Source organism: Delphinus delphis, chromosome 8, assembly GCF_949987515.2.
Source record: "Delphinus delphis chromosome 8, mDelDel1.2, whole genome shotgun sequence".
In the NCBI taxonomy this organism is placed as follows: domain Eukaryota; kingdom Metazoa; phylum Chordata; class Mammalia; order Artiodactyla; family Delphinidae; genus Delphinus; species Delphinus delphis.
In genome coordinates, this window is record NC_082690.1 from 103,575,516 (window position 1) to 103,598,743 (window position 23,228).

The following is a 23,228-nucleotide window of genomic DNA, read 5'->3' on the forward strand; positions in this document are numbered from 1 at the left end:
CCCCTCCAAGGAGGCTGGGGTCTGGTGCTGCCCTTCGGAGACTGCGCCCACCACGGACATGAACATCAATATACTTCGAAAACCCAGAGTAAAGAGGCACGATCTGATTTATCAGTTTCTGGGAAACGCCCTCTGGAAGGAAGGCCGGCAGCGCCAGAGAGACCCAACATCTGCCTATGAACCGGGTGGAGCTGGTATGGGCACCCTTGGAACACGGGGCTCGGGGAAGGGGTCTGCGGGCCCCGAAGGGTCCCTGGGTCCGAGCCCCGAGTCAGGGCACAAGCGAGAGGCGGAGCTCGCCCCAAGTGTCGGTCAGAAACTCCTCGGTGATTGCCGAGGTCCAGACCGAGGGTGGTGTCAGCGGCGGCGCTGGGGCACGCAAGCTCCATGTGGGCGGCTGCGCGCGAAGCCAGCTTTGCAGACGCAGCGGAAGGAACCGCTCGTGTTCACGCAGCGCTCGCTCTTGCATAGTAGCCCGCGCTGGTTCAGCTCTCGGCACTCGTCGATGTCTGGGTGTGGGAGTTAACAGGTGCGGACTTCGCGACGGAGCCGGAGCCGCGCGGCGCGCTGGGCTTCCGGTCCAGGCGGGGTTCTGCAGGGCCCCGCCCCGCCCCTCCATTGCCCCGCCCCTCGGCCCAGCTCACCGACGCAGCGCGCGCGGGAGGCGTCTAGCTGAAAGCCACCAGGACACTCGCATACTGCGCCGCCAGGCCTAGGCACACAGCGGCCGCTCACGCAGCGGCACTCGTCTGAATCCTCCTCCGAGCTGTCCTCTTCTGCGCCGGGAGAATGCAGACGTCAACACCAATCCCAGCGATGGCCGCGGACCCCGCCTCTGTCCCTCCCTTTACACTCACCTCGCGGGGGCTTTCCCAGCAGCAGGGGACTCGCGTCCCAGAAGGAATTGCTCTCACTCTGCGACGTCGGGCAGTGGGACCCTGAGAGGGCAGGGGGCGGTCAGACGTCTGCGGCGTCGATTCACCCCGGCTCCCGCCCCAAACTCCCTCCCGGGCCGGCTCACCGGCGCCGCGCGGCGGGCACGGGCGGCACTGGGCTCCCCAACCTCGGCCCTGGCGACAGCAGCAGTCGTCGAAGGTGAGGGCGGGCCCGGCCAGGGGGCCCGCACACATGCCGTCCTCTCCGCGCTGGCTCCAGCACACGTCCCGCCGCTCCGGGGCACGCTCTGCGGAGGGGGACCCGGCGTCAGGGAGGAGCGCCCTCCCCCGCTCCAACCCACCCTCGGGGGAACCGCGGCCCCGGGTCTCCAGGCGGCGGACAGGGCTCTGGAGAGCCCAAGATGACCCTTGCCCTCACCGGCCGGGCTCTCGGGGAGCTGGCAGTCGCGGCCAGAGGGCCCGGGCACCCAGGGCGGGCGGCACTCGCAGCGGTAGGAGCCCGGCAGGTTGACGCAGCGGCCAGGGCGGCAGGCTGCGGGGTCCTGGCACTCGTCCACGTCTACGGGCAGCGAGGGGATGATGGGTGTGTAGGGGTGGAAGTCACAGCTCGGCTCGGCCAGCCTCCCTCCTGTTTCCCCAGCTGGCCGACCCGAGCCTCACCCATCTCCTCTGGGCTCAGACACTGGCGCTGCGCCGGGCTGTACTCGGCCGGGGGCGTGCAGGCGCAGCGGTAGCCACCGCGCGTGTTCTCACACACTCCATTCCGGCAGTTAGACTCGTCCAAGCACTCGTCCACGTCTGAGGGGAGGAAAAGCGCGAGTGGTAGGAACCGGCCCCGAGTCGGGTGGTTGTGCATGTCTCCCGGCTGCTTTCCCGCGGCCACAGGGGCCGGCTGCACTCACCCACGCATTCCAGCAGGTTCCCGTCGTAGTAGAAGCCTTGCTTGCAATAGCACTCGTAGCCGGGCTGCGTGTTCACGCACTTGCCCTCCTTGCAGATCTCCGCCCCAAACAATATGCATTCGTCGATGTCTGCGGAGTGACAGGCCGTGGGCACCCTCGCCCTCTACCTGCGGGGCCACTTAGGCCCCGCAGCAGAGAACGTGTGGGTGGGGCTTACGGTGGAAGGGACGAAAACTCTGTACGAGGGGCTTTTCCGAACGCTGACGTAAGAGTGGTGGGGCGGGGCTTTGTGGAGGGGCGGGGCAGTCGGTGAGGGAGTGGGCGGGCCTTACCCCACTACCCGCCACTGACAAGCACTGGCGGGATCGGGGCAGTCCAAACCTCGGCGGGCGGAGCGGGCATGCCAGGTGGGCGGAGCCGTGTTGGGGCTTACCACGGTGGGTTGGGATTCCGTAGTTGACAATGTTGTTGTCCTGGGTGTAGCCCTTCCCGTCCGGGCAAAGGCTGTGGAACTCAGCTACAGCGAGATAGTGGCCGTGGGGAAGGAAGGAGGCAGGATTGAGCGCGTGTGTGCTGGCTGTCGGGCACAGGTCAGAGCTCTCGCCTCATTTCCCACCTACCCAGGGAGGGGCTCTCTCCCCCAGTCTGTTTCCAAATGAAGAAACTAAGGCTCAGAAAAAGGAAAGGGCCTGCCCGGCTCCTGACCTGAGCTGTAGACTGGGCAGGGATAGATCTCGCAGTGGTCTCCCCAGCCAGCCCCCAGGGAGCAGCAGCACTCCTGCTGGGTGACATTGGTGGCCAGTACACTGTCGCAGAACACGGTGTCATCGAAGTTAAGGTAGCACTCCTTCTTGTGGTGGGGCTGCTCCACCTCTGAGGGGAGGGGAGAGCAGCTCAGGTTCCTGCAGAATGTCTTTGCCTGTCCACGCTGCCCACCAACCTCATCCCTCTATTCCCCCACATCCCCTGGCTCCCCTTAGCTGCACTGTGAAAGCCAAGCTCCGTCCTCAATGTGGCATTCAGGGCCCTCCTGTGAGGTCTGGCCCCACCGGGCTCTCCCAGGCAAAAAGAGATTTCTTCCTGTTCGCCACATTCCAGAGGGTGGGACCAAGATACAACTCTGAGCCCCAGCTGCAGCTCAAGGGAGTTGTCTAGATTGAGGAGGAATCCGAGAGGGCACTCACCCTCACAGCCGTGCTGGTCCTGGGTGGGCATGAAGCCTTCATCGCAGACGCAAATGTAGGAGCCCTGCAGGTTCTCACAGGCCCCATGGGGAAGGCACAGACCCGGGTCCTGGCTGCACTCATCTATGTCTTCAGGGAGTGAGGTGAGCAGAAAGAATCACTCAGAGGGAAATGAGCCCCTCTTTCCCCGGGAGTATGCCTCAAGGGCCTCACACAAGATCAGAACCTGAATTTCCACTGTGACTTCAAAGTACACATGACAGGAAATCCACTCGCGTCTGTCTGTGCATGTGGGTAGTTGTGTGCACACTCGATGTATTATTCTTCATAAAACCTAACAGAATGAAGTCCTAACTCTCAGCTCAGCATTTGGGGACTTTCAGTTTGGTCTCCCAATATCTTTAAGTCTCATCACCCTTTACTCTAAACCACCAACACCCTCAGCTCTGTGCTTAGGGCATAGGTGTCTACTCTCCCTTAAAACACAACTAGTTTCTTCCGGATCTCTGTGCTTTGCAAATACTGTTCTTTGGGCCTGGAATACCATCCCATGCTTTTCTCTGCTTAGGGAATCTATTTATGCTTTAGGGAACCCTATTTATGCTTCAAGTTCCAATTCAACTGTTGGAATAAATCACTAGTCCAGACCTCTTTTGGCACCCAGCACCCTGAACTGTAAGAATCAATTTACATGTCAGTCTCCCCTAGCTGGGAGCCCTGGGTCATTGCTCAATATCTAGTATATAGCACAGAACCTGGAAAATATTAGCTGCTCAGTAAACTCTTGTTGGATGAATGCATACAGAGGTGATTTGGCACATAGTAATAAGCACTGTTAATTACTGTCATTATCACTGTTGTTGTTTTCAGTGAAAGAGTAGAAGGATGAGTGAGTGGATGGATGGATGGAAAGACAGATCAATAGTGTGTCTAGGAGATTACTGCTGCCTGCCATTGCTCCTCGGGAGCTCTCAGCCAATCCCCCCATACCTTGGCACTTCCGGCCGCCTACCAGCCGATGCCCCTGGGGACAGAGACATCGATAGGAGCCATTGGTGTTGATGCAATCACCCCCAATGCAGGCTGCGGGAAAGTCACACTCATCAATGTCTGTAGGGAATCAAAGAGGGGGAGAATCTCAGGGGCTAAGCCCAATCACACACAGCCTGAGGCTTCCAAGGCTTCCCAAAGAGCCCTGGGTAGGGCCCACACCCCAGGCCTCATCTTGCATCTGGATGGGGGCTGGCCATGGGAGTGCCTGGCTTGTTTACAGGTAGCCCCTGGGCTTGGCGCCTGGGCAGTGGAGGTCTTGGGGTAGGGAGGAACAGGTCAGCCCCCCAACTCAAGGGCCCCCTCACCCTCACAGTGGCTCCGGTCCCTTGACAGATGGTAGCCAGAGAGGCACTGACACTGGAAGGAGCCTGGCGTGTTGGTGCAGATGCCGTTGTCACACACGTCCCCAGCCTCACACTCATCCACATCTATGGGGCACAGGGGCTGTCAGAGGGCCAGGATGGGACGGTCTTGGGCCTCTGCTACCCTTTTCCCACTCCTGCCCATGGCCTGGAGCACCAGAGCTGAGGTGAGTGGAGCTGGAGAAAAGCATGGGACCCTCACTCTGCTCCTGTGTGGCACACTATGCCCTAACGACCAGACCAGGTGCTGCCAGGAACCCTGGGCCACGTATGATTCCAAAGAACTCAGGCCTCCCCATCCTTCATCTGTTCTCACCAAACAATCTCATTCTGCCCTGGGCTTCCTTTTGCCCCAACTGCTCTCACAGCTGCTCTTGCCCTTCCCCCACCTGCCGTGGCTGCCTTCCTTCCCATGTAAATAAGCTCCCCTATATCTTTGGTCTCACAGAATAAACTTGTTCTGCTTGTGCAGTAAAGGGACTTGGCTCTGAGAGCATGCTTCTCTGCAGTCCTTTCTGGTGGAAGCTGGTCGTTGCCCACACCCCAGACCCCTTTCAAACCACACTCTTCCTCCGAGGTGCACTTGGCCCCCAAGCCAGCCTCTCTATTGTTGTCAGCACCCACCTTCCTAGCCCCTCTCCCTCTCTCTTCCTCCCCATCCTACGAGTTTTCAACGTCCATTTGGACAGCCAGGCCCAGCCTCTGACCTTACAGCCCTTCATCCCTCAGTTTCTGTGGCCTTCACCTCAATGCCAGCCACTCACTCTCGGTGCAAGGGGCTGGGATCTGCCCCCTCTTGGACACCTCAGACGCAGCTTCCTTCCCGCTGCCTCCGCTGTTCTCAAGCCCCCAACTCTACCTCCTCTAGCAAGGGCCCATGAACACCTCTCCTTCCTCCTCACTGGTCTGGCAAAGTCAGAGCCCTAGCCTGCTTCTCAGGATCCTGGGTGCTGAGCGGGGCTGGAGCCAGCCACCAAGCTGAGCACCCTGGGCCACTCCACTCCCTCTGGCCTCCAGCCCAGCCAGATCCTCAGCATGGCTAGCGCTACCCTCTCCTCCTCCTCTCAAGCCTTGACACTCGAAAGCCCCTAGGTAGCCCCCGTGCTCTTGGGCAGTTCCAAACCTCTACTGTTCTCCTCAGCCTACAGCCTACACCCCACTCTGGTGATCCCAGGTCTCACTCCTCCTCACTTGCTGCCTGCATCTTCTGGCCTCCCGTCATGCCACGGAAGCTCCCCTGCCAAGGCCACCAAGGACCTTCTCGTCTCCCCAGCTAGTCCTTATTTTACTAGAAGCTCTCTGTTGCATTTACCTCATCCTCCTCTTCCCTGCATGCCTCCGCTCCCCAGCTTCTCAGCTAGTGCTCCCTGGGCCCTCCCACCACCTCTGCTCCGCCACCTCCTGCTCCGATTCCCCTGCCTTCTACCGACGTGGCAGTACCCACAAGGCTCTGCCAAGGCTCCCCTCACCGGACCCACCATCCTTGACTGCACCCCGAGGCTCCACAGCTCTCCCCAGTGCCTACCCCGAGGCTCCACACACCCCCAGTGGCACCTCAAGTCTCCGCAGCTCCTCCCAGGGCACACCCCCAAGGCTTCACACCCTCCCAGGGACACCCCAAGGATCCACACCCCCACAATACACAGTTCCAGTTGGGTGTGTCTGGCCCAAGGTTTCCAATCAGTATGGCCCACCCTCTGCTGGCATTGCCAGCTGAAAGGCCCACAGGGACCACCTGCTCAACTGTCCAACATGAAACTTAATGTCTTCCTTCTCAAACATGCCCCACCCCAGGGGACCCTATCCCGGTGAGCAGAACCCCCTGACTCACCCAAACTGGAAACCTAAGGATCCCTTACTCCCCTCTTTCCTTCACCTTGACATCCAGTTCACAAGCAGCCCAGGTAACGCGTTCTAATATTTCTCTAATATCACATAACCTCATGACCATCCTTAGGCCTCTATTCTCATCAGGTCCACCACTGTCTCTGTCCTGAGTCCCCACCAGACCTCCAGCCACTCTCCACAATGGGCATCAGGGAACTTTCTAAAACAAATGGCCAGTCTTGCCATTCTTCCCCTTAAAATGCTTCAGGTGCCTCCTAATAACCTCAGGGTGAAGCTCAACCTCTTGGGCAGGGCTTAGGTGGGCCCTTCAGGGTGTGGGGACCTGCCCCTCACCGGCCAGCCTCAGCCCCCATCCCCTGCTTACACCTTACATTCCCTGTACACTCCGTGCTGGTGTTTGCCTCTGACTTCGCTGGCGCTGCGCCTGGCATGCTCTTCCCTCTCACCTTTCTTTGCTTGGTTAACTCCTGTTGATCCTTTAAGAGCACTCAGACCTCCCCTTCTCCCAGCCCTGCTGAGGTTTCCCAGGAACACCCAAACTCCATCCAGTCCTACAGCCCTGCGCTCTACAGTTGGTGTCTACTGTTCTCCAGTTTCTCTGAATCCCAGCCCTCAGCCTTCCTCCTGATACATAAGAAACATTAGTGTCGGGGGGACTACTAACATCCCCTTTCTTTTATATCTTTTTTCCCCCCTCAAATTTAAGTAACGTGCTTTGCAAACGCAGCTTCAAGCTTTGCCTCCTAAGATCCTTCCTACGTAGAAATTCTGGTCGCCCCCTCCTCCGCCAGGTCCGCTGAGGAAAGTAGTGAGTGGATCAGTGAAGGGGCGGTGTCTGTGAATTAGCTACCTCCTGCCCACCCGTCCGACAGACGGGGTGACCCAGTCCCCAGCTTCGGCGCGTGAATGGGTGGCGGGTAGCAGGGCGGGGAGGGCTGGAGCTCACCCAGGCAACTGCGGCCGTCCGGCGCGGGCGCATAGCCCTGGGCGCACGTGCAGCGGAAGGAGCCCGGGAGGTTCTCGCACCAGCCGGGAGAGCAGGGGCTGCCCTCGGCGCACTCGTTCACGTCTGCAGCGGAGAAGGTTCGCCGCGGATTCCGCCCCACCGCATGATGCACTGTGAGGGGGTGGGAGCCCCCTCCGCCCGGGATGGGGGGGGTCCTCTACTCCCAGGAAGGACGCCCAGCCTGGAGATGACTTCCACCGCCATTACCCCCGCTCCATCACAGGGGCGACTCCCGAAGGGCCCCGCCCATTTGCTTTCGAGGCCCCGCCCCCTACCCTACCCCGAACCCCTGCCTCGCCCTTACCGCGGCAGGCCCCGCCCCCCTGACTGCGGTAGCCAGGCAGACAGGCAATGCACTTGAAGCTCCCAGGTTTGTTCTCGCATTTGCCATCTGGGCAGGAACTAGGGTCTCGGCACTCGTCGATGTCTGCACAGTAGGGAGGAATAGGACTCGTTTGGGGACAACGTGGCCGGCCAGGCGCTCAGCGTCCTCGGCAGGGCCTCCCTTCGTCACAAATCGACAAGGCGAAGCAGGCCCTCTGGGCTCCGGACCGAAACCTCTGAGAGGCCCAGAGCTGGGCAGAGACGGGGGTGAGGCCCTCCGCCCCCACCCCAGGCCGAGGGACCGCTGAGGACCCCCGGCGGTCTGGATGGGGTCTTCCCCACCTTCGCACACGGGCGGTCGAGAGGTTTTGAGCCGGTAGCCGGAGTAGCAGTTGCACTTGTAGTGACCGGGAAAGTTGATGCAGAAGCCGCCGTCGCCGCACAGGTGGGGCTTGGCACACTCGTTCAGGTCTGAGCGGGAGGAAGGGGGCGCGAGGGGAGTGCAAGGCGGCGGAGGGGATTACATGCGGTCGGGAGAGCCCCCCAGGTCCACCTAGCCCCAGCGCCACCCCCGGCCCGGCCGTGCTCACCCACGCACGAGCGCCCCCCGGCGCCGACGTGCAGGCGGTAGCCGCGGTTGCAGTGGCAGTTGTAGGAGCCGCCGGTGTTCATGCAGATTCCCCTCCCGGCGCCGCACGGCTCCGCCTCGCACTCGTTCACGTCTGAGAAGGGCGCGCGGGCGGAGAGGCGTCAGAGGTCTGTCGGGAGCCAGGGCCGCCCCCGCGCCACCCACTCGCCACGCTCACCCACGCAGTAGCGGTGCTGCGGATGCGACCGGTAGCCCGGGTTACAGTGGCAGGAATAGTCCGAGGGTCCCGGGACGCACTCCCCGTGGCCACAGATGTTCTGGTTCAGTCGGCACTCGTCCGTCTCTGCCGGGGTTGGGGGGTGGGGCGGTAGGTCAGGGGTCCAGGCAGGGAGAATTCACTTTCTGCCACGTCCCCAGGGAGGACCTGGATAGCCCATTACTAACGACCCGGATACCTGGGCCGGGTCGCACCCTAAGCTCGGGTGCTCCAATCCTAGGATTCCCTACACCTCCATCACAGATAAGCCCAACATCACAACCTCCGGCAGCCCCAAACCATGACCCCAGGTCCCTGACATCCCTATCTCCTCAACTCCAGGAAACCTTGATACTTCTATCCCCACTTATGATACCCTGACCCCAGTAACCTCAATACCTCAAACCCTGCAGCCTCACCCACACAAACATCCTCTAGATCAGTGAACCAACACCCTTTGCCTTAGGGACCTGCCCCCCCCCATTCCAGAACAGTGGTTTTCCTCCCCCTCCCAAGGCAGACAGGAGCTGGTTTCCTGGGAATCCTGGCTCACACATGGTTGTGCATAAGTGGTCAGATCCAGGAATCCTCCTCACCCTATTTCCTACGATTCCTAGTACTTCGTGCCTCCACCTCTCCCCGTTGTGGTCCCTCCCCTGAGCCCTGCCCCATGCAGCCCAGGCCTTGATGCTGAACTCTACCCGTTCCCAAACACACCTGGCCAGTGGGCTCTTGCAGGCTGTTCTCTTTGAGATGCCTCTCCCTAGGCATCCTTAACACCCCCTCCTCTGAGAAGCCTCAGCATGTGTCTCTTCCTCCACATTCCCACAGCCCCCAGACTGTCCCTGGGTGGTTCCTAGCCTGTGCAGACTTCCAGGGCAGTCACCTTCCACCAGGAGCTCATCTAACCTCTGGTTTTCAACCAGGCTGGTGGCTTCCTTGTGGCTTTGGAGACCAGAGACATGGGCTTGAATCTGGCTCAGCTGTGTGACCTGGGACCAGTCCCTGAACCTCCCTTAGCCGCAATTTTCTCATCTGGAAAACGAGGCTAACAGTGCCCACTTCACAGAGTATGAGAAGGGTAAACGGTATTTAGTATGTAAAACTCTTCAGTCAGTGCCTGGCCCAGGGCAACTGTTCAGCCATAGCTAGCAATTACTACGATGCCCAAAACCCTGCAGACACTTCCCACAGCCTTTGGGATCAAACCCAAGCCTCTTAACAAGGCTCCCTGAGCCAGTCCTCCCCTAGTTCAGAAACACTGATCTGTGTGTGTGGTTTCTCCCTGCTCCATGAAACCAGGGTTTCATGTTTCCATGCCTTTGCCCAAACTTCTGCCCAAACTGGAATGTCCTTTTTCCCAACCCGCCCATTTCTTTCCCACTTCTCGTTGTTAATTTCTAACAATCTTTAAAGCCCTGCTCAGAAAGCCTTCTCTCATTGCCACCGTGCATATTATCACCCCCCACCCCCTCCACCCAGACTTCCTTCCTTCTCTATTTTTTTTTTCATAGCATTTATGAGACATACCAGATTTGGACTCATTGATCTGTTTGTTGTCTGTCTACTCCACAAGGATAGGGAACTTTTGTCTGTTTTGCTTATTACTGTATCCCCAGCACTTAAACAGTGCCTACACATAGTAGGTGCTCAATAAATAGTTGTAGAATATGTGAATAAATGCCTTTGGCCTGGGCTGACCACCATAATACCCGGATCAGTTGAGGGCAGAGTGGGATCTCTGCTGCACACCGAGGCTTCCACAGCGCCCAGCCCAGGGCCTGGCACACAGTAAACCCTGGATGTTTTAGTGCTCGGGAATGATTGAAGGGGGTAAGGGAGGAGAAAAACTGTTAGGGGCGTGGCTTACCTCGGGCGTGGCCTAGGTGGGCGGGTCTTACCTGTGACCTGAGTAGGGGCGATCTCTACCGCACTTCGGGACGGGGGCAAGTCGGGCAGGAACCAGGGCGGCGAGGGCCGGGAGATCAACTCTGCGGGCAGCAGGGCACACTCGTCAGCTGGTGAGGAAGCTGAGAGCGCCGCCCCTCTCTCCGCAGGTCACCGGCTGGGAACTTCACACCCAGCTTCACCGCCCCCTGGTGACTAGACTGTGAACTTCCCTGGCAGTGGCAGCCCCTGAGGACTGGTTCCTACGGTGTCCAGCTCACCAGGGTAGGGCCGGGCAGGAGATGTGGTGACAGTCGGGTGGCTCTGCTGCGAGGACTGCTCTTCGATCACTGGCTGCGGGTGACAGCAACATGAGCCCTCTGTGTCTCCTTGGCCTCCCTGCCCCTCCCACCTGGGCTCTCATACTCACTGAGTCTGTGCTCACCCCTAGAAGGGAAGAAGATGGGGCCATTAAGTATTGGGCTGGGAGAAGGGAGTCAAATCTGGGATTGGCACTTGGGTATTTGTGGTCAGGGTCCCTAAGAGTTCAGCGATCATGTCTGGATCAAGCATCAAGGGTTAGATCCTGAGGTCAGGGAGTGTTTCCATCACAGGTCAGTGAAGCAATGGTTGGACAAGGTCCTTGGCTTGGGAGGTTACAGCCAGGGTCAAATCCCTGGGTCAGCGGTCAGAAGGTCAGATCTAGGGGCAGCATTTGAGCTGCATTAGTGCCCTGGTCTGGAAATCAAAGGGGTCCTGGAAGTCAGAGGATTGAATCTGGAGAGCAATAAATGGTCAAATTCTGTTGATCAGGGGTTAATTCTGGGGTAGTTACAACATTGGTTAGGGGTCAGAGTATCAGCTCTGGGGGTCAGTGCTGGTCTGGGACTAGGAGTTAGACGTTAGACTCAGGTCATATCCGTGGATCAAGGGTCAAGGTGTCAGACCTAGGGGTTCAGCAACTGTCAGGTAACAGGAGGGGTCAGGCCAGACCTCTCTCTTCCTCTGTGTCCTCAGGTGGTGGTGCCCGGCTGGGGCTCTCAGGGAGCTGCTGGGGCTTGGGTGGCCCATCAGGGTGCAGGAAAAGGGAGAAGTCACTTTCACCCTGAATGGTGAGCGTCTGATGGGAGGTGAGGATGTGGTACCCCTTCCCAGCTGGACAGATCTCCTTGAAGGCAGCTGCGGCCAGAGCAAGGGGCAGAGAAGTGAGCATTTCCTGGATAGGCACACAGACAGCCCCCCAGCCACAAATGCCCCAGGCTCACCAGTGCCATCAGCTGGGCAGCGCTGGCACCTGGTGCCCCAGGCCTTGCCAACACTGCAGCAGCAGAGTTGGCGGGTGAGGCGCGTGGTCAGCGGGTGCTGGCACTGGTGCTCAGGGCTGACCAGGCGGAAACATAGGCTCTTCTCCTCTGGCTTGTCCGCTGCAGGGGCCAGTGGTGGGCATGGGCATCTGGGCCTGAACACTGCCCACATCCCCCTTCCTGTCTGCTCCAGACCTTGCCTCTCTGGCCCAGACAACGCTTAATCCTCATGTGGCCCCTGATCGCACGTGACCCTGAATTCATATGACCCCTGAAACCTGTGTTATTCTGACCTCATGTAACACCTGAAACTTCGGTGACCACTGACCCCATTGACCCCTGATTCTAGCTGCTCTAGACTTTATCCCTCCCACTCATCAAGCCCATGGTCTCATATGACCTTGACTCCATATAATCCCTGACCCCATGCGACCTCTAACCCCAGATCTCATGCAACTCCTGAACCCACTGATCCCTGACCCTATCTGCTCTGGGCCTTGTTTCACCTGCGGCCAGCCCTTGACCTCACTCTGACTTCTGTGACCTCTGATCCTTACTGTTTGGAGGCTTAACCTCCCACCCATGCTTTGTGACCTCCAAGGATCCCCCAGTCTCACCAATGCACTGTGTGCGGGAGGGGCCCAAGCTATGGCCAGGTGGGCAGACACAGCGATAGGAGCCAGGGTTGTTGAGGCAGTCACCATGGCGACACATGCCTGGCATCGCGCACTCATTGATGTCTGTGGTAAGTGAGAGTTTGGTCCCTCCAGTCTGGGGCCATAGGGTGACAGCAAGATGCTCCAAGAACCTCAGGGTTCTGCCCCTGCCCCACCGCCCCCCTGTCCACCGCAGGGCCTCCCCCAGTTACCCCTCCAGCCCACAGAGTCTCCAGCCGGCTGTACCCTGGCAGTGTGTGCTGTTGAGCCTCTTGTAGCCCTGGGGGCAGTCAGTGCCCACCTCCCCACGTACAGGCCCTGGCTTCTGCACCCCTGTGTCTGCAGAGAGAGGAGAGCATGGCAGGAGAGGACCTTGGGGGGCCTGCAGAGAGGGAAGGGAGGGCACTGGAGACAGGCAGGGTGGGACGCTGAGGGGAATTGGATGGGCAGTGAGAGGCTCAGGCTGCTTGGAGTGGAGTCTGCCACTGCAGGGCTGAGAGGGGTGTGGGCGGAACCACCCTGTGGGGAGTGGGAGGGAGGTCTCACTGAGCCAAGGCACTCACACTGCAGCTGGGGGCACTTGTGGCACTTGCTCTGGCCCCAGGCTGTGCCGATGCTTCCACAGCAGTCTTCCTGCTTGGTGAGGCCGGGGAGGGGATTGCTGCCACACTAGGGAGAGGAGTGTGGACAGGGGTCACAGGGTGCCCAGCCCCGACCTGGCCTCCCTCCTGAGGCCCTTTTCCTCCTCCACTCAACCTGCAGGACACCCCCAGTTTTGAGCAATCCTGGTGGGTTGGAACAGGGCAGCCCTGAGAGACTGAAGGGCCGGTCCAGCGGCGACTGTGGATTCACTCACGGGTTGCTTGGGCAGCGTGTCCTGGAAGCAGCGGCCCAGGGGCTTCTGGGTGGGTGGTCGAGGATGCGGGGGCTTGGGGTGCGGCAGCAGGTGCTGGGAGGGGGCTGGGCCCTCGGCCTTGGGCCCTTCGATGCGGTGCACTTGGACGGAGGCCTCGGGCGGGTGGTGGACGCGCACGTTCACCACAGGGGGTGGGGCCTGCACTGGGGGGCGGGGCACAGCGGCTTCAGGGCTGCCCCGCAGGGCTGGTTGGCAGTGTGGCGGTCCTCCAGGGCTGGCTTCCGCCCGGGACCTGCCACCCTACTCCCCGCCCGCCTCGGCCTACCGGGGTCTGCCCGTTGCCTGGTACCTTCCGCTGAGATCTGTCCTGGCCCGAGGGGCACCAGGAAGGCTGCATGCTGGGCAGGGGGCCCCTCCCCGGGCCCCGGCGGATCGGCGATCACCTGGACCGCGTAGATGGCGTGCTTGCTGGCCACAGACTCGCCTTCCTGAGCCAGGGGAGGCAGCGCGCCTGTGGACAGGGCCCCAGCCCGACCAAGCCCAGGGCCTGAGCCGCCAGTGCCCCCGCCGGTTCCTCCAGCGGGCACCTGGCAGAAGCGACCGGTGAAGTCCGGGGGACACAGGCACTGGTTTCGGGAGGAGCACTGGCCGCCGTTCATGCAGGGCAGAGGGCACACCACTGGGGAGGAAAGGTGGATCAGGGCCCAGGCAGACCCCTGTCCCAGCCCCCAGGCCCAGTCCCTCACCCACATCCTGTCTCTTCCCCTCCTCCCTGCTTCCTTGCCACCCACCAGTTCTGTCCTCCCTGGGAAGCTGGTTTTTGTAACACATCACACACACACACACACACACACACACACACACACACACACACACTACCCTGTAAGTCCCCCAACATCCTTATACCCATGGGGCCACTGGAGTCTTAAGTCTTGGACTTAAATCCTAGATAGGAGGCCATGTGCCAACTGTGTGGCCCTGAGCAACTTACTTCCCCTCTCGGTGCCTCAGTGTCCTCATCTGTAGGACTGTCCTGTCTATTGAATGGGGCAATGCTTAGCGTAGTGCCTAATACACAGTGGGTCCTTAATAAGTAGTAGCAAATGATGATGATGATGATGATGATGACGGAATAGCCTTTCCCTCCCTTAGGCCTTTCCTGGAAATCCAATCTCTCTCTGGTGCTTCCTCCTCCTCACCCCTAAATTCTTCCCCTGATTCAGCCCTCTCTGGGCTCTCCCTCCCTCTCTTTGTCTTGCCATCCCAGGGCCCACACCTCACCATTGCCAACTTGAGCTATCCCTCTCCAGGACCTCTCTTAAGCACCTCCACCCAGGGGACCCTGTCAGAAATCAGCATCTTGCCTCCCCACCTCCACTTGGCCTTGAACAACCACTGGGAATCCCCACCTGCCCAGTCACTCATAACTGAGCCTTGATACTCCATCTCTCCTGCTCCCACTCGGGCCAGTTCTGGCCTCTGTAATATCTCATAATCCAGCTTCCCCCTCCCCATGCCCTCTGCCACTCCCCTGCCTGTCAACATCCCAAGCGCCCCCAGAGAAACTTGCTTCAGGCAAAGCTCTGGCACAGTCACACCCCTGCTCACAGCTTGCTTCCTTGCTCTCCCGTGGCCCAGAAGGAACCTTCTTTCAGCCCATCCCCCCCTGCTCTTTCCATGTGCACCCTATGCTCCAGGACTCATCTTCCGTCCCCTACAAATGTACCACATCTTCTGCCTCCCTGACTTTAATCATGCCTTTCCCGCCCCCTCAGAGCCTTGTCCCCCATCTCTGCATATTCACATCTTATCCTTCCAGGCTCAGCTCCTCCCCCAGGAAGAGAGCCTTTCCTCAGATCCTACCCACCCTCTGCCTCAGCTCTGGGTGCCAGAGGAGGTGCTGGGGGAATGAATGAAGGAGTGGCTCAGTGAGAGGATGGGATCTCTGTCTTTCTGTCACACACTCATATCTGAAATCCAGCCTTGGGGACCTGAGCTCACACACCAGGCCCAGCCCCTCTCCTGCCTGCCACATAGCTGCCCTCACTTCCCAGGATGGGAAGGTGGGGCTGAGGCTCTCTGGACACCTGAAGGGCCTCAGAGGGATGGCCCACATGCATGGCCATCGGGGCCTGGCTAAGAGCATCCCAGCCCAGCCCAGCCCATCCTGCCTGGCCTCTTGGGGCCAGTCTCTCAGGGCAGAAGGGGTGTGTCCTGGGCCGGGGGAGGCAGGATCCTCTCCTTCCTGCCTCCCAATGAGTCACCCATAGCGGTGAGGGTGACCTCCCTGTGACACCCGCCCACTGTGGCCTGGGCGCCGAGCCTGGGGGATGTGGGCAGCACGGATGGAGACAGCAGCCTGGGCAGGATGGCCAGGGGGCTTGGGAGGCCGGGCCCACGTATACTCACATGCACAGCCATCTCATCACACACACATGCACAGACTCATTCTGACACCAACACAGGCTTACATAAACACTCCCGTAGTGATTGCAGACATGCACCCCAGACAACACCAAGAAACAAGTACTTGATCCCAGTGTGCCACTCCAAAGCCGGGCATACCCCCGTGGGCGTGTCACGTGCAAGCACGCACGTGCACACTCGCACACAGACAGACACACATGCACGTCTCATGAGAACCCCACATCTGTGGGGTTCCTCAGGTCTGAGTGGGTACATGAGTATAGGAATGTGTAAGAGGGGCTGTTTTGCTGGTACCATCCTGGGCCTGGCCTAATTACCCTGTCCAGGAGGGTAATTACTGCTGGGACACCTCCCCCAGCCTGGCCCACAGGGCCCTGAGGGAGGAGAGCTGAGCCCAGGCCTGGCTCTCTGCAGAGAGATGTTGGGGAAGGGGTGGACTCCAGGTGGAACTGGGAAGTTATCACGGCTTGTTGGGGGGAGACTCTGAGGCAGAGCTGTTAAGATTTATGGGGGAAGCATAGATGGGGCATCAGGAGGAGGAGAGGTTGAGGACCCAAACCAGCCCCTACCTCCAGGCCTGCTCTCCACTTGTTAGGCCTCAACACCCCTCCCCTCTAAGACCTTGCCAGTAACTAATTCCCTCACTCCCAGCCCTGACCTCAGCTCCTCCTCCCAGAGAATGCAGGTGTCTACCACTGGCAGGCCCTACTTTAGACAGTTTTTAAAGACTTTTCCTGTTTCTTCCAGCAAGACTGTTTCTCGGGGGAATACTTATCCCTTCTCTGAGACCTCCTGCCCCCGGCTCACATCCCTCAAAAGCCCCTGCTGCAGGCCCTGGCTCCCTCTCAGGACCCAGCACTTTCCTAGAGGCCTGTGTCATCCAGGACCCCAGCATCACCCCACACCTTAGGCCTCAACGCCAACCCAAAGCTGTAAAGTCCAGGCTTCCATGCAGCCCTCCCAACTCTGGCCCCAGCACTCCAGCCTCCCAAGCCCCCTGAAGCCCCTGGGGCCCCAGGCCCTCAGGCTCTGCTCTCTCAACCCACGACCCCCAGGGTCACGTGGCCTACGTGGCTTACGCTGCCAGGTACCCCGCATTTGTCCAGGTGCCTGCCTTCCCCGCTCCCCCTGCCCGTGTCCCCGGCCCTCACCCACGCGGAAGCCGGAGCCCGTGAGCGTATCGGTGCTGTGGCCGTTCTCTCCGATGAGCGTCATGTTGGAGCCCTGCTGACAACTGTCCCGACACTGGCCCTTGAGACAGGTCCGCTTGCAGATCACCGGCGCAAAGACCACCTTGAAGCGCTCGCGGGCCAGCGCCCCGCCCCCGCCAGCGCCCCTCTCGCCCGCCGGCCCCCCCTCGGCCCCGCCGCCCGGGCCCAGCAGCAGTAGCAGCAGCAGCAGCAGCAGCAGCGCCAGCAGCCCCGCCGCCCCGGCCCCGCGCATCTCAGGGGCCAGGCCGCCAGCAGCCCCACGGGGCCCGGGCATCCGGGGCCGCAGAACCCGGGGGGCGCGCCCGGGCAGGGGCGATGGTCCCGGCGCCCGAGGGGAACAGCAAGCCGGGAGCCCCGGGAGAGGAGTAGAGAGGGCAGCGAGGGAGAGGATGGGAGGAAGCGCGCGGGGAGGGGACAGCAGGCGCGGGCGCGGGCCCAGTGAGAGGCAAAGAGATGGAGGCTGGACTGCGGGGAGCCCAGAAACTTCCACCGCCCCGGGAAGGAGCCCAGCCACGAGACGGGGCCGAGGGCCTGCGGAGGCCCCAACCTGAGGCCGGAGCGAGGAGGCCGGAGCAAGTTGAAGCGGAGAGGAGGAGCGAGGGGAGAGGAAGGCCGGGCGGCCGGCCCGCTCCGCGCCTCCCCCGGCCGGGCTGGGCTCCCGCGGCCGCCGGGAAGCAGGGAGCGCGCGGGGCGGACTCAGGGAGAAGTGAGCAGTTGTTTTCCCTGGCTGGAGCACGGCGCGGCGGCGGCGAGGGGGGCTGGGATGCTGGCCCCGAGCCAGGGAGACAGTTTTTTTCTGTTTAAAGCGTCGTCGCTGCCGCCTGGGGGAGCGAGGGTGTGCGGGCGGGTGGAGACTGGGGGGCGGTCCCCGCCCCAGATGCCCGCCCCGCCGGAACCCGCCGCCGCCGCCGCGCTGGGCCCGCTCCAGAGAGCCCTCACCTGGGACCGCTGGCCGCCCCGCCGGATTCCTCCGGGCGGGGCTGGAAGGCCCGCGCCCACCTCCGCCCGGCAGCATCAAAGTGGGAAACCGAGGCTGGGGTAGGAAGATGGGCCTTGCCCCAGGGTCGCGCGGATAATGGGAGCAGGTGGGGCTGGAACCCACGCCCCTCAGCCCTGGCGCAGCCTCCCTTGCACATGTGGGGGTCTCACCACCCCGAAATCACTTCTTATTAGTACTGGTCCACTCCCCCTGGAGGAGAGGACTCGAGGAGGGGGCACCCCTTAGCCAGGGCCCCAGCGGGGTCCCAGGAAGAAGCCCGCGGGGTCCAGAAAAGGAGCAGATGGAACAAAGCTTGAAATCCAGGTCCCCTGCCAACCCCCCTCTAAATGGCTTCCTGATGCCCACCCCGCCCCCACCCCTTCGCCTTGTCTGGCCGGGCTGGCGGGGCTGGCTCTGGGCCTCAGACACTCTGGAATCGCCAAGGTCTGAGCTCAGGGCCTGGCCCCCTTCCCAGGCTAACAGCCGGGAGGAGGGGGCTGATGCTTGAGGGCCCCAGGGCTGGGGAGGGGCACAGCAGGGCCCCAGGGCAGGGGTTGGCAGGGGCTGGCGGGGGGCCTTGAGTTTGGTCAGGGCTGGAGAGGAGCCAGGCCTGTCCGCTAGTCTGGAAGGGAGGCCCTTGAGGGCTGCAGTGCCCTGGGGCCCAGGCCATATCCCGGGCACCTAGCCAGGAGACCCCAGGATTCAGTCTCTGACTCACAGAATTCAGCAGGGGGTGGGTGTGACCAGGGCACAACCAGAGTGGGACACAGCCAAGTCAGGGTGACACTCTCTCTCCGAGGGGAACGGGGGCTGCAGGCTGACTGAGGGAAAGGGGGTTCAGGGACTTGCCTCCAGGCACACCCGTGCAAGGAACTCATGGTTTTCACTTTGAGGGTGGGCTCATTTGGGGGAACTGAGGGAGAGTCTTTGGTGGACCCCTGCCCGAATTGCTCAGTGGGCTCAGGCCCTGTTCACATAGACAGGTATTGCAGAGGTAGGATGGGGGCAATCCCATGTCCCCAGGGGGGCTGGGAGGGTGTGTAAGGGCTGCCCACACACTCCCTCGGGGCTCTGGTCCCACACTGAGGCAGGGAGTAGTACTGAGTGCTCACCACTTGCCACGTGTAGGGCTGAGCATTTTCTAGTCATTTTTCCCCCATACTCATCTGAACTTGGCCCTTGGAACACAGCATAAACAGACCAGGGTTAGAGTCCTAATCTCTCTGAGTCTCAGTTTTCTCACCTGTGAAATGGGGATCTATTCACTCAACAGACTAGGAACCTCCCGCGTGCTCCTGCTAACAAGTAGGACGAATCTCTGCCCTGCCGGAGCTTCTGTACTAGAGGAGACAGACATCTGACACATCAATTCATACGTGGCTGAGGCTGGGACAGAGACGACTAAGGAGCTGGGAACAAGAGAAGTGGTGGGACCTGGAGGTCCAGGAAGCCCTTCTGACGAAGGGACTTTTTTTTTTTTTTTTGGGGTACGCGGGCCTCTCACTGCTGCGGCCTTTCCCATTGCGGAGCACAGGCTCCGGACGCGCAGGCTCAGCGGCCATGGCTCACGGGCCCAGCCGCTCCACGGCATATGGGATCCTCCCGGACCGTGGCACAAACCCGTGTCCCCTGCATCGGCAGGCGGACTCTCAACCACTGCGCCACCAGGGAAGCCCGAAGGGACTTTTGAGCCAGGAGCTGGAGAAGGAGGAGGAGTTAACAGCCAGGCGGTGGGGAGAGCCTGTAGGACGCCCGAGGAGTCGAGGGGCCTGTGTTGAGGAGACAATTTACACAGGGGCATGCGGGGTGAAGGGTAGGAAAGAGATTCATTTCTTCGAGGAGCTGAGAGAAGGCCAGCGGAGCAACGGGGTGGGGAGGTGGAGAGAGGGCATCCGGAGGCGGAGGCGGGAGGCCACGGTGAGGAATCTGAGTTTTATTTTCATTGCCATGGGGCTGTATCAGAGCAAGAGGGGGTGCTGATGCCATCGTCCCAGGAGAGAGGACTCGGCTTGGACGCGGTGGAGATGTGTTTGGGGAGTGGAATCTAGAGACTAGGTAAAGTGGAGGGTGCACAAGAGGCTGGTGGTGTGAATGGCTCCCAGGTGTTTGGCCTGAGCCCCTGGGTGGGTGAGGAAGGCGGCAGAAGAGAGGGAGACCTGGGGGAGAGTGTGGGGCTCTGTTTGCAACCTGCCGAGTTTGAGATGCTTGTGTCATCCACGTGGAGACGTCTCAATCCAGGGGTCTGGAGCTCAAACAGAATGTCTGCCCTGGAGACACAGACTTGGGGTCCTCCGCCTACAGGGGCATTTATGGCCATGGGAAAGGGTGGGCTCGGCTGGGGAGAGAAGAGGGCCCAAGGCGAACCAGGGAGGTCACCACTCCCAGATCAGAAAGAAGAGGCAGCGTCAGAAGTGACTTAGAAGGAGCAGCTGGAGGGAGCAGAGAGAGGAAAACCAGGAGTGTGATGCAGGAAGAGCCCAGAGGAGCGAGTGTCTTGGGAGGAGGGCACGGCCAAGGCTGTCTGATGCTGCTGAGAGTAGGATGGGGGGAAGGCGGCCCTTGTTGGGGGGCTGTTGAGGGGACTGAGCCACCGGGAGCCGTGAGGGCAAGCGGCACACAGTGAGTGCTCCGTGAGTTTACCTACTGTCGGTACCAAACTCCTCAGCTCATCAGGAACCCAGCAGTGGGCACCCTCCCGCGGGTGATGAACATTAACCTAAGTCTGCAGCCACGGGAGCTGGAGCCGGAAGGGGGGCAGCCCTGGGGAGCGGCGGTCTTTAGCACAATCTGGTGGGACCTGTCCTCGTGCAGCCTGTGGGGAGGGAGCTGCGGAAATAAATATTACCCCCGGTCTCTTCCTGTCCAGCTGGGCCCCCCAGGGGCCGAACCCCAAAGGAAGCCTGCGGGCAGGGGGGGCTGGGGAGGGAACACAGCAGGCAAGGTGAGCCTCGGGGCATGAGGCAGGGCGGACAAGGATGCAGATCCGCAGGGCTACTGCGACAGTCCAACGCAGGTAGTGTCCGTGGCCTGTGCACCTTTTCTCTCCGCATCTCCTGTGTCACCACACCCAGCCACCCCATCTTCCTTGAATCGACCAGCATGCCTCCTAGATGTAAGTTCTCCTGCAAGTCCAAGGAGACCATGACCTCTGTGGTCAGTCCAGATCACTTCTGTTGCCTAACGGGTCTCCCCACTGCCATTTCTGCCTGGTCCTGTCCCTCCTCCACCTGGTGCCAGAGTCACCTCTTAAAACCTAATTCCAGGGCTTCCCTGGTGGCGCAGGGGTTAAGAATCCACCTGCCAATACAGGGGACACGGGTTTGATCCCTGGTCCGGGAAAATCCCACATGCCGCAGAGCAACTAAGCCCGTGCGCCACAACTACTGAGCCTGCACGCCTAGAGCCCATGCTCCGCAGCAAGAGAAGCCACTGCAATGAGAAACCCACGCAGCGCAACGAAGGGTAGCCCCCGCTCGCTGCAACTAGAGAAAGCCTGCATGCAGCAACAAAGACCCAATGCAGCCAAAAATAAAAACAAACAAACAACCCCCCTTAATTCCAGGGACTTCTCTGGTGACCCCCCCCCCTTAATTCCAGGGACTTCTCTGGTGGGGCAGTGGTTAAGACTCTGCACTCTCAATGCAGGGGGCCTGGGTTCGATCCCTGTTCAGGGAACTAGATTTCACATGCCACAACCAGGGAGCCCACCTGCTGCAACTACGAGCCAGCGCAACCAAATAAATAAATTAATTTTTAAAAAACCAACAAAAACCTAATTCCAACCTTGATCCTTCTTGGCTTAAAAAACCTCCAACAATTAATTTAAAAACAAAACAAAACAACAACAACAAAACCGTCCTGCAGCTTCTGTCTGCTCACCTGGGCCTGCAAGGTCCTCGGTGTGGCCTAATCCTTCATGTCTTGGGGTCCTGCCTCCAGAAGGCATTTCTCTAAAACAGCCGTCCCCGGCCCTTTGGGTCACATCCCCGCTTTGTCTCCTGCTGGTCTTCAGCACAGCCTGAAACATTCTTCTTTGTGGGCTTGGTTACTTCCGGTGCGTCTCACCGCCCTCTCAGGGAGGTACAACCTTGCCTCCAGAGCCTAGTACAGGGCCTGGCAGGCAGAGGGTGCTGAAGTTGGCTGATTGACTGAATGGACTGAGACCACGGAACTCTGAAAGACGGAACAATTAGACTTGCATCATCTGGTGAGTAAGATGTGGGGATTGAACTTAAGCCGGCCTGATCCAAAACCTACACAGTGCTCCTGGGAGGGAGGAATGAGAGGGGTCCCACAAATTCCTAAAGATAGGAGGGCAATGAGGGGCTTTGCTAGAATGTGGCAAGGAAGAGCCCTGGGACCCCAGCCCCGGGGAATGATCAGACGGCTTAAATGTTAGGAAAGGGTTCCTTTGTGCAGAGGGGTTCTTGAGGCTCAGAGATGGCAAGGGACTTGGCCAAGGTTGCATGGCTGGTTAACGGCAGAGCCAGAACCCAAACCCAGGGCTCCCGATGCCTCCTTAGGGGAACTGGCTGGACGAGGCAGCAGCAGCCTGCGTAAGGGACGTTTCATTTCAGGAGGCAGCATAACATGGTGGTGGTTTTCTGGCATTCGATCTTCCTGCACCAGCTGTGTGCATTGGGGAAATTCTTCATCTCCTCTAGGCCTCCTTTCCTCATTTTTAGACAACGAAGCAAAGGAGCTGACATTCATGAAGGCTTGTTGGATGCTGGGCACATGGCAAGTCCTCAGGATATGTTAGCTCTTTTCATCATTATCTGGGTCTGGGGTCCACAGTGGGCTGTGGGTGGGAGCTGGCTGCCTGTGGGGAGGGGGAGAATAACATTGAAAGAGGGCTGACCATGCGCCAGGCTCTGTGTCACCTCTCTGAGTTCTGAATGTCTTTGGGAAGCTTCTAGACTCTGAAGAAAGAAATGGCTCTAAATGTTGTAGGTTCTAAAGATGACGGTTGGAAGTTTCAGAAGCCTGGAGGGGACCATTCTGCCCTGAAGCATTTCTCTCCAAAGACACTTTACTGAAAGTGACTGTCACTGAGCCCCTCTGATGTGCCCCTGCTGTGATGAAGGGCACTGAGAGATGGGATTGGAAAACGCAATGAACCAGTCTTCATGCTTGATCAGTCAGAGAGGATCTTCAGCCCTGCCCCTCGTCTCCACCTTCCGAACCCAGGAAAAGTCCACTGGTGAGAATCCAGCTCTGGACGTGCGCTGACCAGATGGGGTCACAGCCCTGCCACATCCCAGCAGGGTGACTGTGACTAAACCTCTTAACCTGTCCAGGCTTCAGCTTCTCCATCTGCACATTGGGAGACATAACTCACAGACTTGTCCTGAGGATTAAAGGAGATAATTCAAGCTCTTAGTATAGTGCCCGGCCCCAAGAAAAAATACACCAAAAGTTGAGTATTATTATTTTTTTGTTGCTGTTTCTTTTTTTTTTTTTTTTTTGCGGTATGCGGGCCTCTCAC

At 59.9% G+C, this 23,228-nt stretch overlaps 1 protein-coding gene and 1 long non-coding RNA gene across 5 annotated transcripts; one reads left to right on the forward strand and one right to left on the reverse strand.

Moving 5' to 3' along the window:
• Positions 1 to 25: 25 nt before the first annotated feature.
• On the reverse strand, positions 26 to 17,323 carry LTBP3 (latent transforming growth factor beta binding protein 3). Of its 4 annotated transcripts, none has more exons than XM_060019233.1 (28): positions 16,702 to 17,323; positions 13,449 to 13,802; positions 13,124 to 13,326; positions 12,831 to 12,936; positions 12,514 to 12,606; positions 12,229 to 12,351; positions 11,573 to 11,731; positions 11,301 to 11,486; positions 10,738 to 10,754; positions 10,589 to 10,661; positions 10,322 to 10,411; positions 8,382 to 8,507; positions 8,166 to 8,297; positions 7,918 to 8,046; positions 7,556 to 7,678; positions 7,192 to 7,314; positions 4,341 to 4,463; positions 3,973 to 4,092; positions 2,983 to 3,111; positions 2,504 to 2,671; positions 2,232 to 2,315; positions 1,799 to 1,927; positions 1,557 to 1,694; positions 1,315 to 1,455; positions 1,022 to 1,183; positions 858 to 938; positions 645 to 776; positions 26 to 509 (listed from the first exon to the last, which is right to left on the reverse strand). In XM_060019233.1, exons 1-28 carry the CDS (start codon positions 17,033 to 17,035, stop codon positions 358 to 360), a joined length of 3,930 nt encoding a protein of 1,309 aa, XP_059875216.1. In that variant the 5' UTR covers positions 17,036 to 17,323; the 3' UTR covers positions 26 to 357. The 4 variants fall into 4 exon arrangements, with proteins under 4 accessions (XP_059875216.1, XP_059875217.1, XP_059875219.1 ...); XM_060019234.1 differs by having other exon boundaries at positions 13,473 to 13,802; positions 16,702 to 17,136; XM_060019236.1 differs by lacking the exon at positions 1,315 to 1,455 and having other exon boundaries at positions 13,473 to 13,802; positions 16,702 to 17,137.
• A 338-nt stretch (positions 17,324 to 17,661) lies between these two features.
• Positions 17,662 to 22,919, forward strand: LOC132430070 (uncharacterized). Its single transcript, XR_009520434.1, has 3 exons — positions 17,662 to 17,799; positions 21,817 to 21,947; positions 22,694 to 22,919. It is a non-coding gene; the product is annotated as an uncharacterized lncRNA (long non-coding RNA).
• The last annotated feature ends 309 nt before the right edge of the window (positions 22,920 to 23,228 follow it).

Excerpts from the sequence above, each read along its gene's own strand:
- LTBP3 (XM_060019233.1), bottom strand. The coding sequence starts at position 17,035 with ATGCCCGGGCCCCGTGGGGCTGCTGGCGGCCTGGCCCCTGAGATGCGC. Across the intron at positions 8,298-8,381 it reads GCAGCACCGCTACTGCGTGG|ACGTGAACGAGTGCGAGGCG; the intron begins GTGAGCGTGGCG and ends CGCCCTTCTCAG. Across the intron at positions 4,093-4,340 it reads GGACCGGAGCCACTGTGAGG|ACATTGATGAGTGTGACTTT; the intron begins GTGAGGGGGCCC and ends GATTCCCTACAG.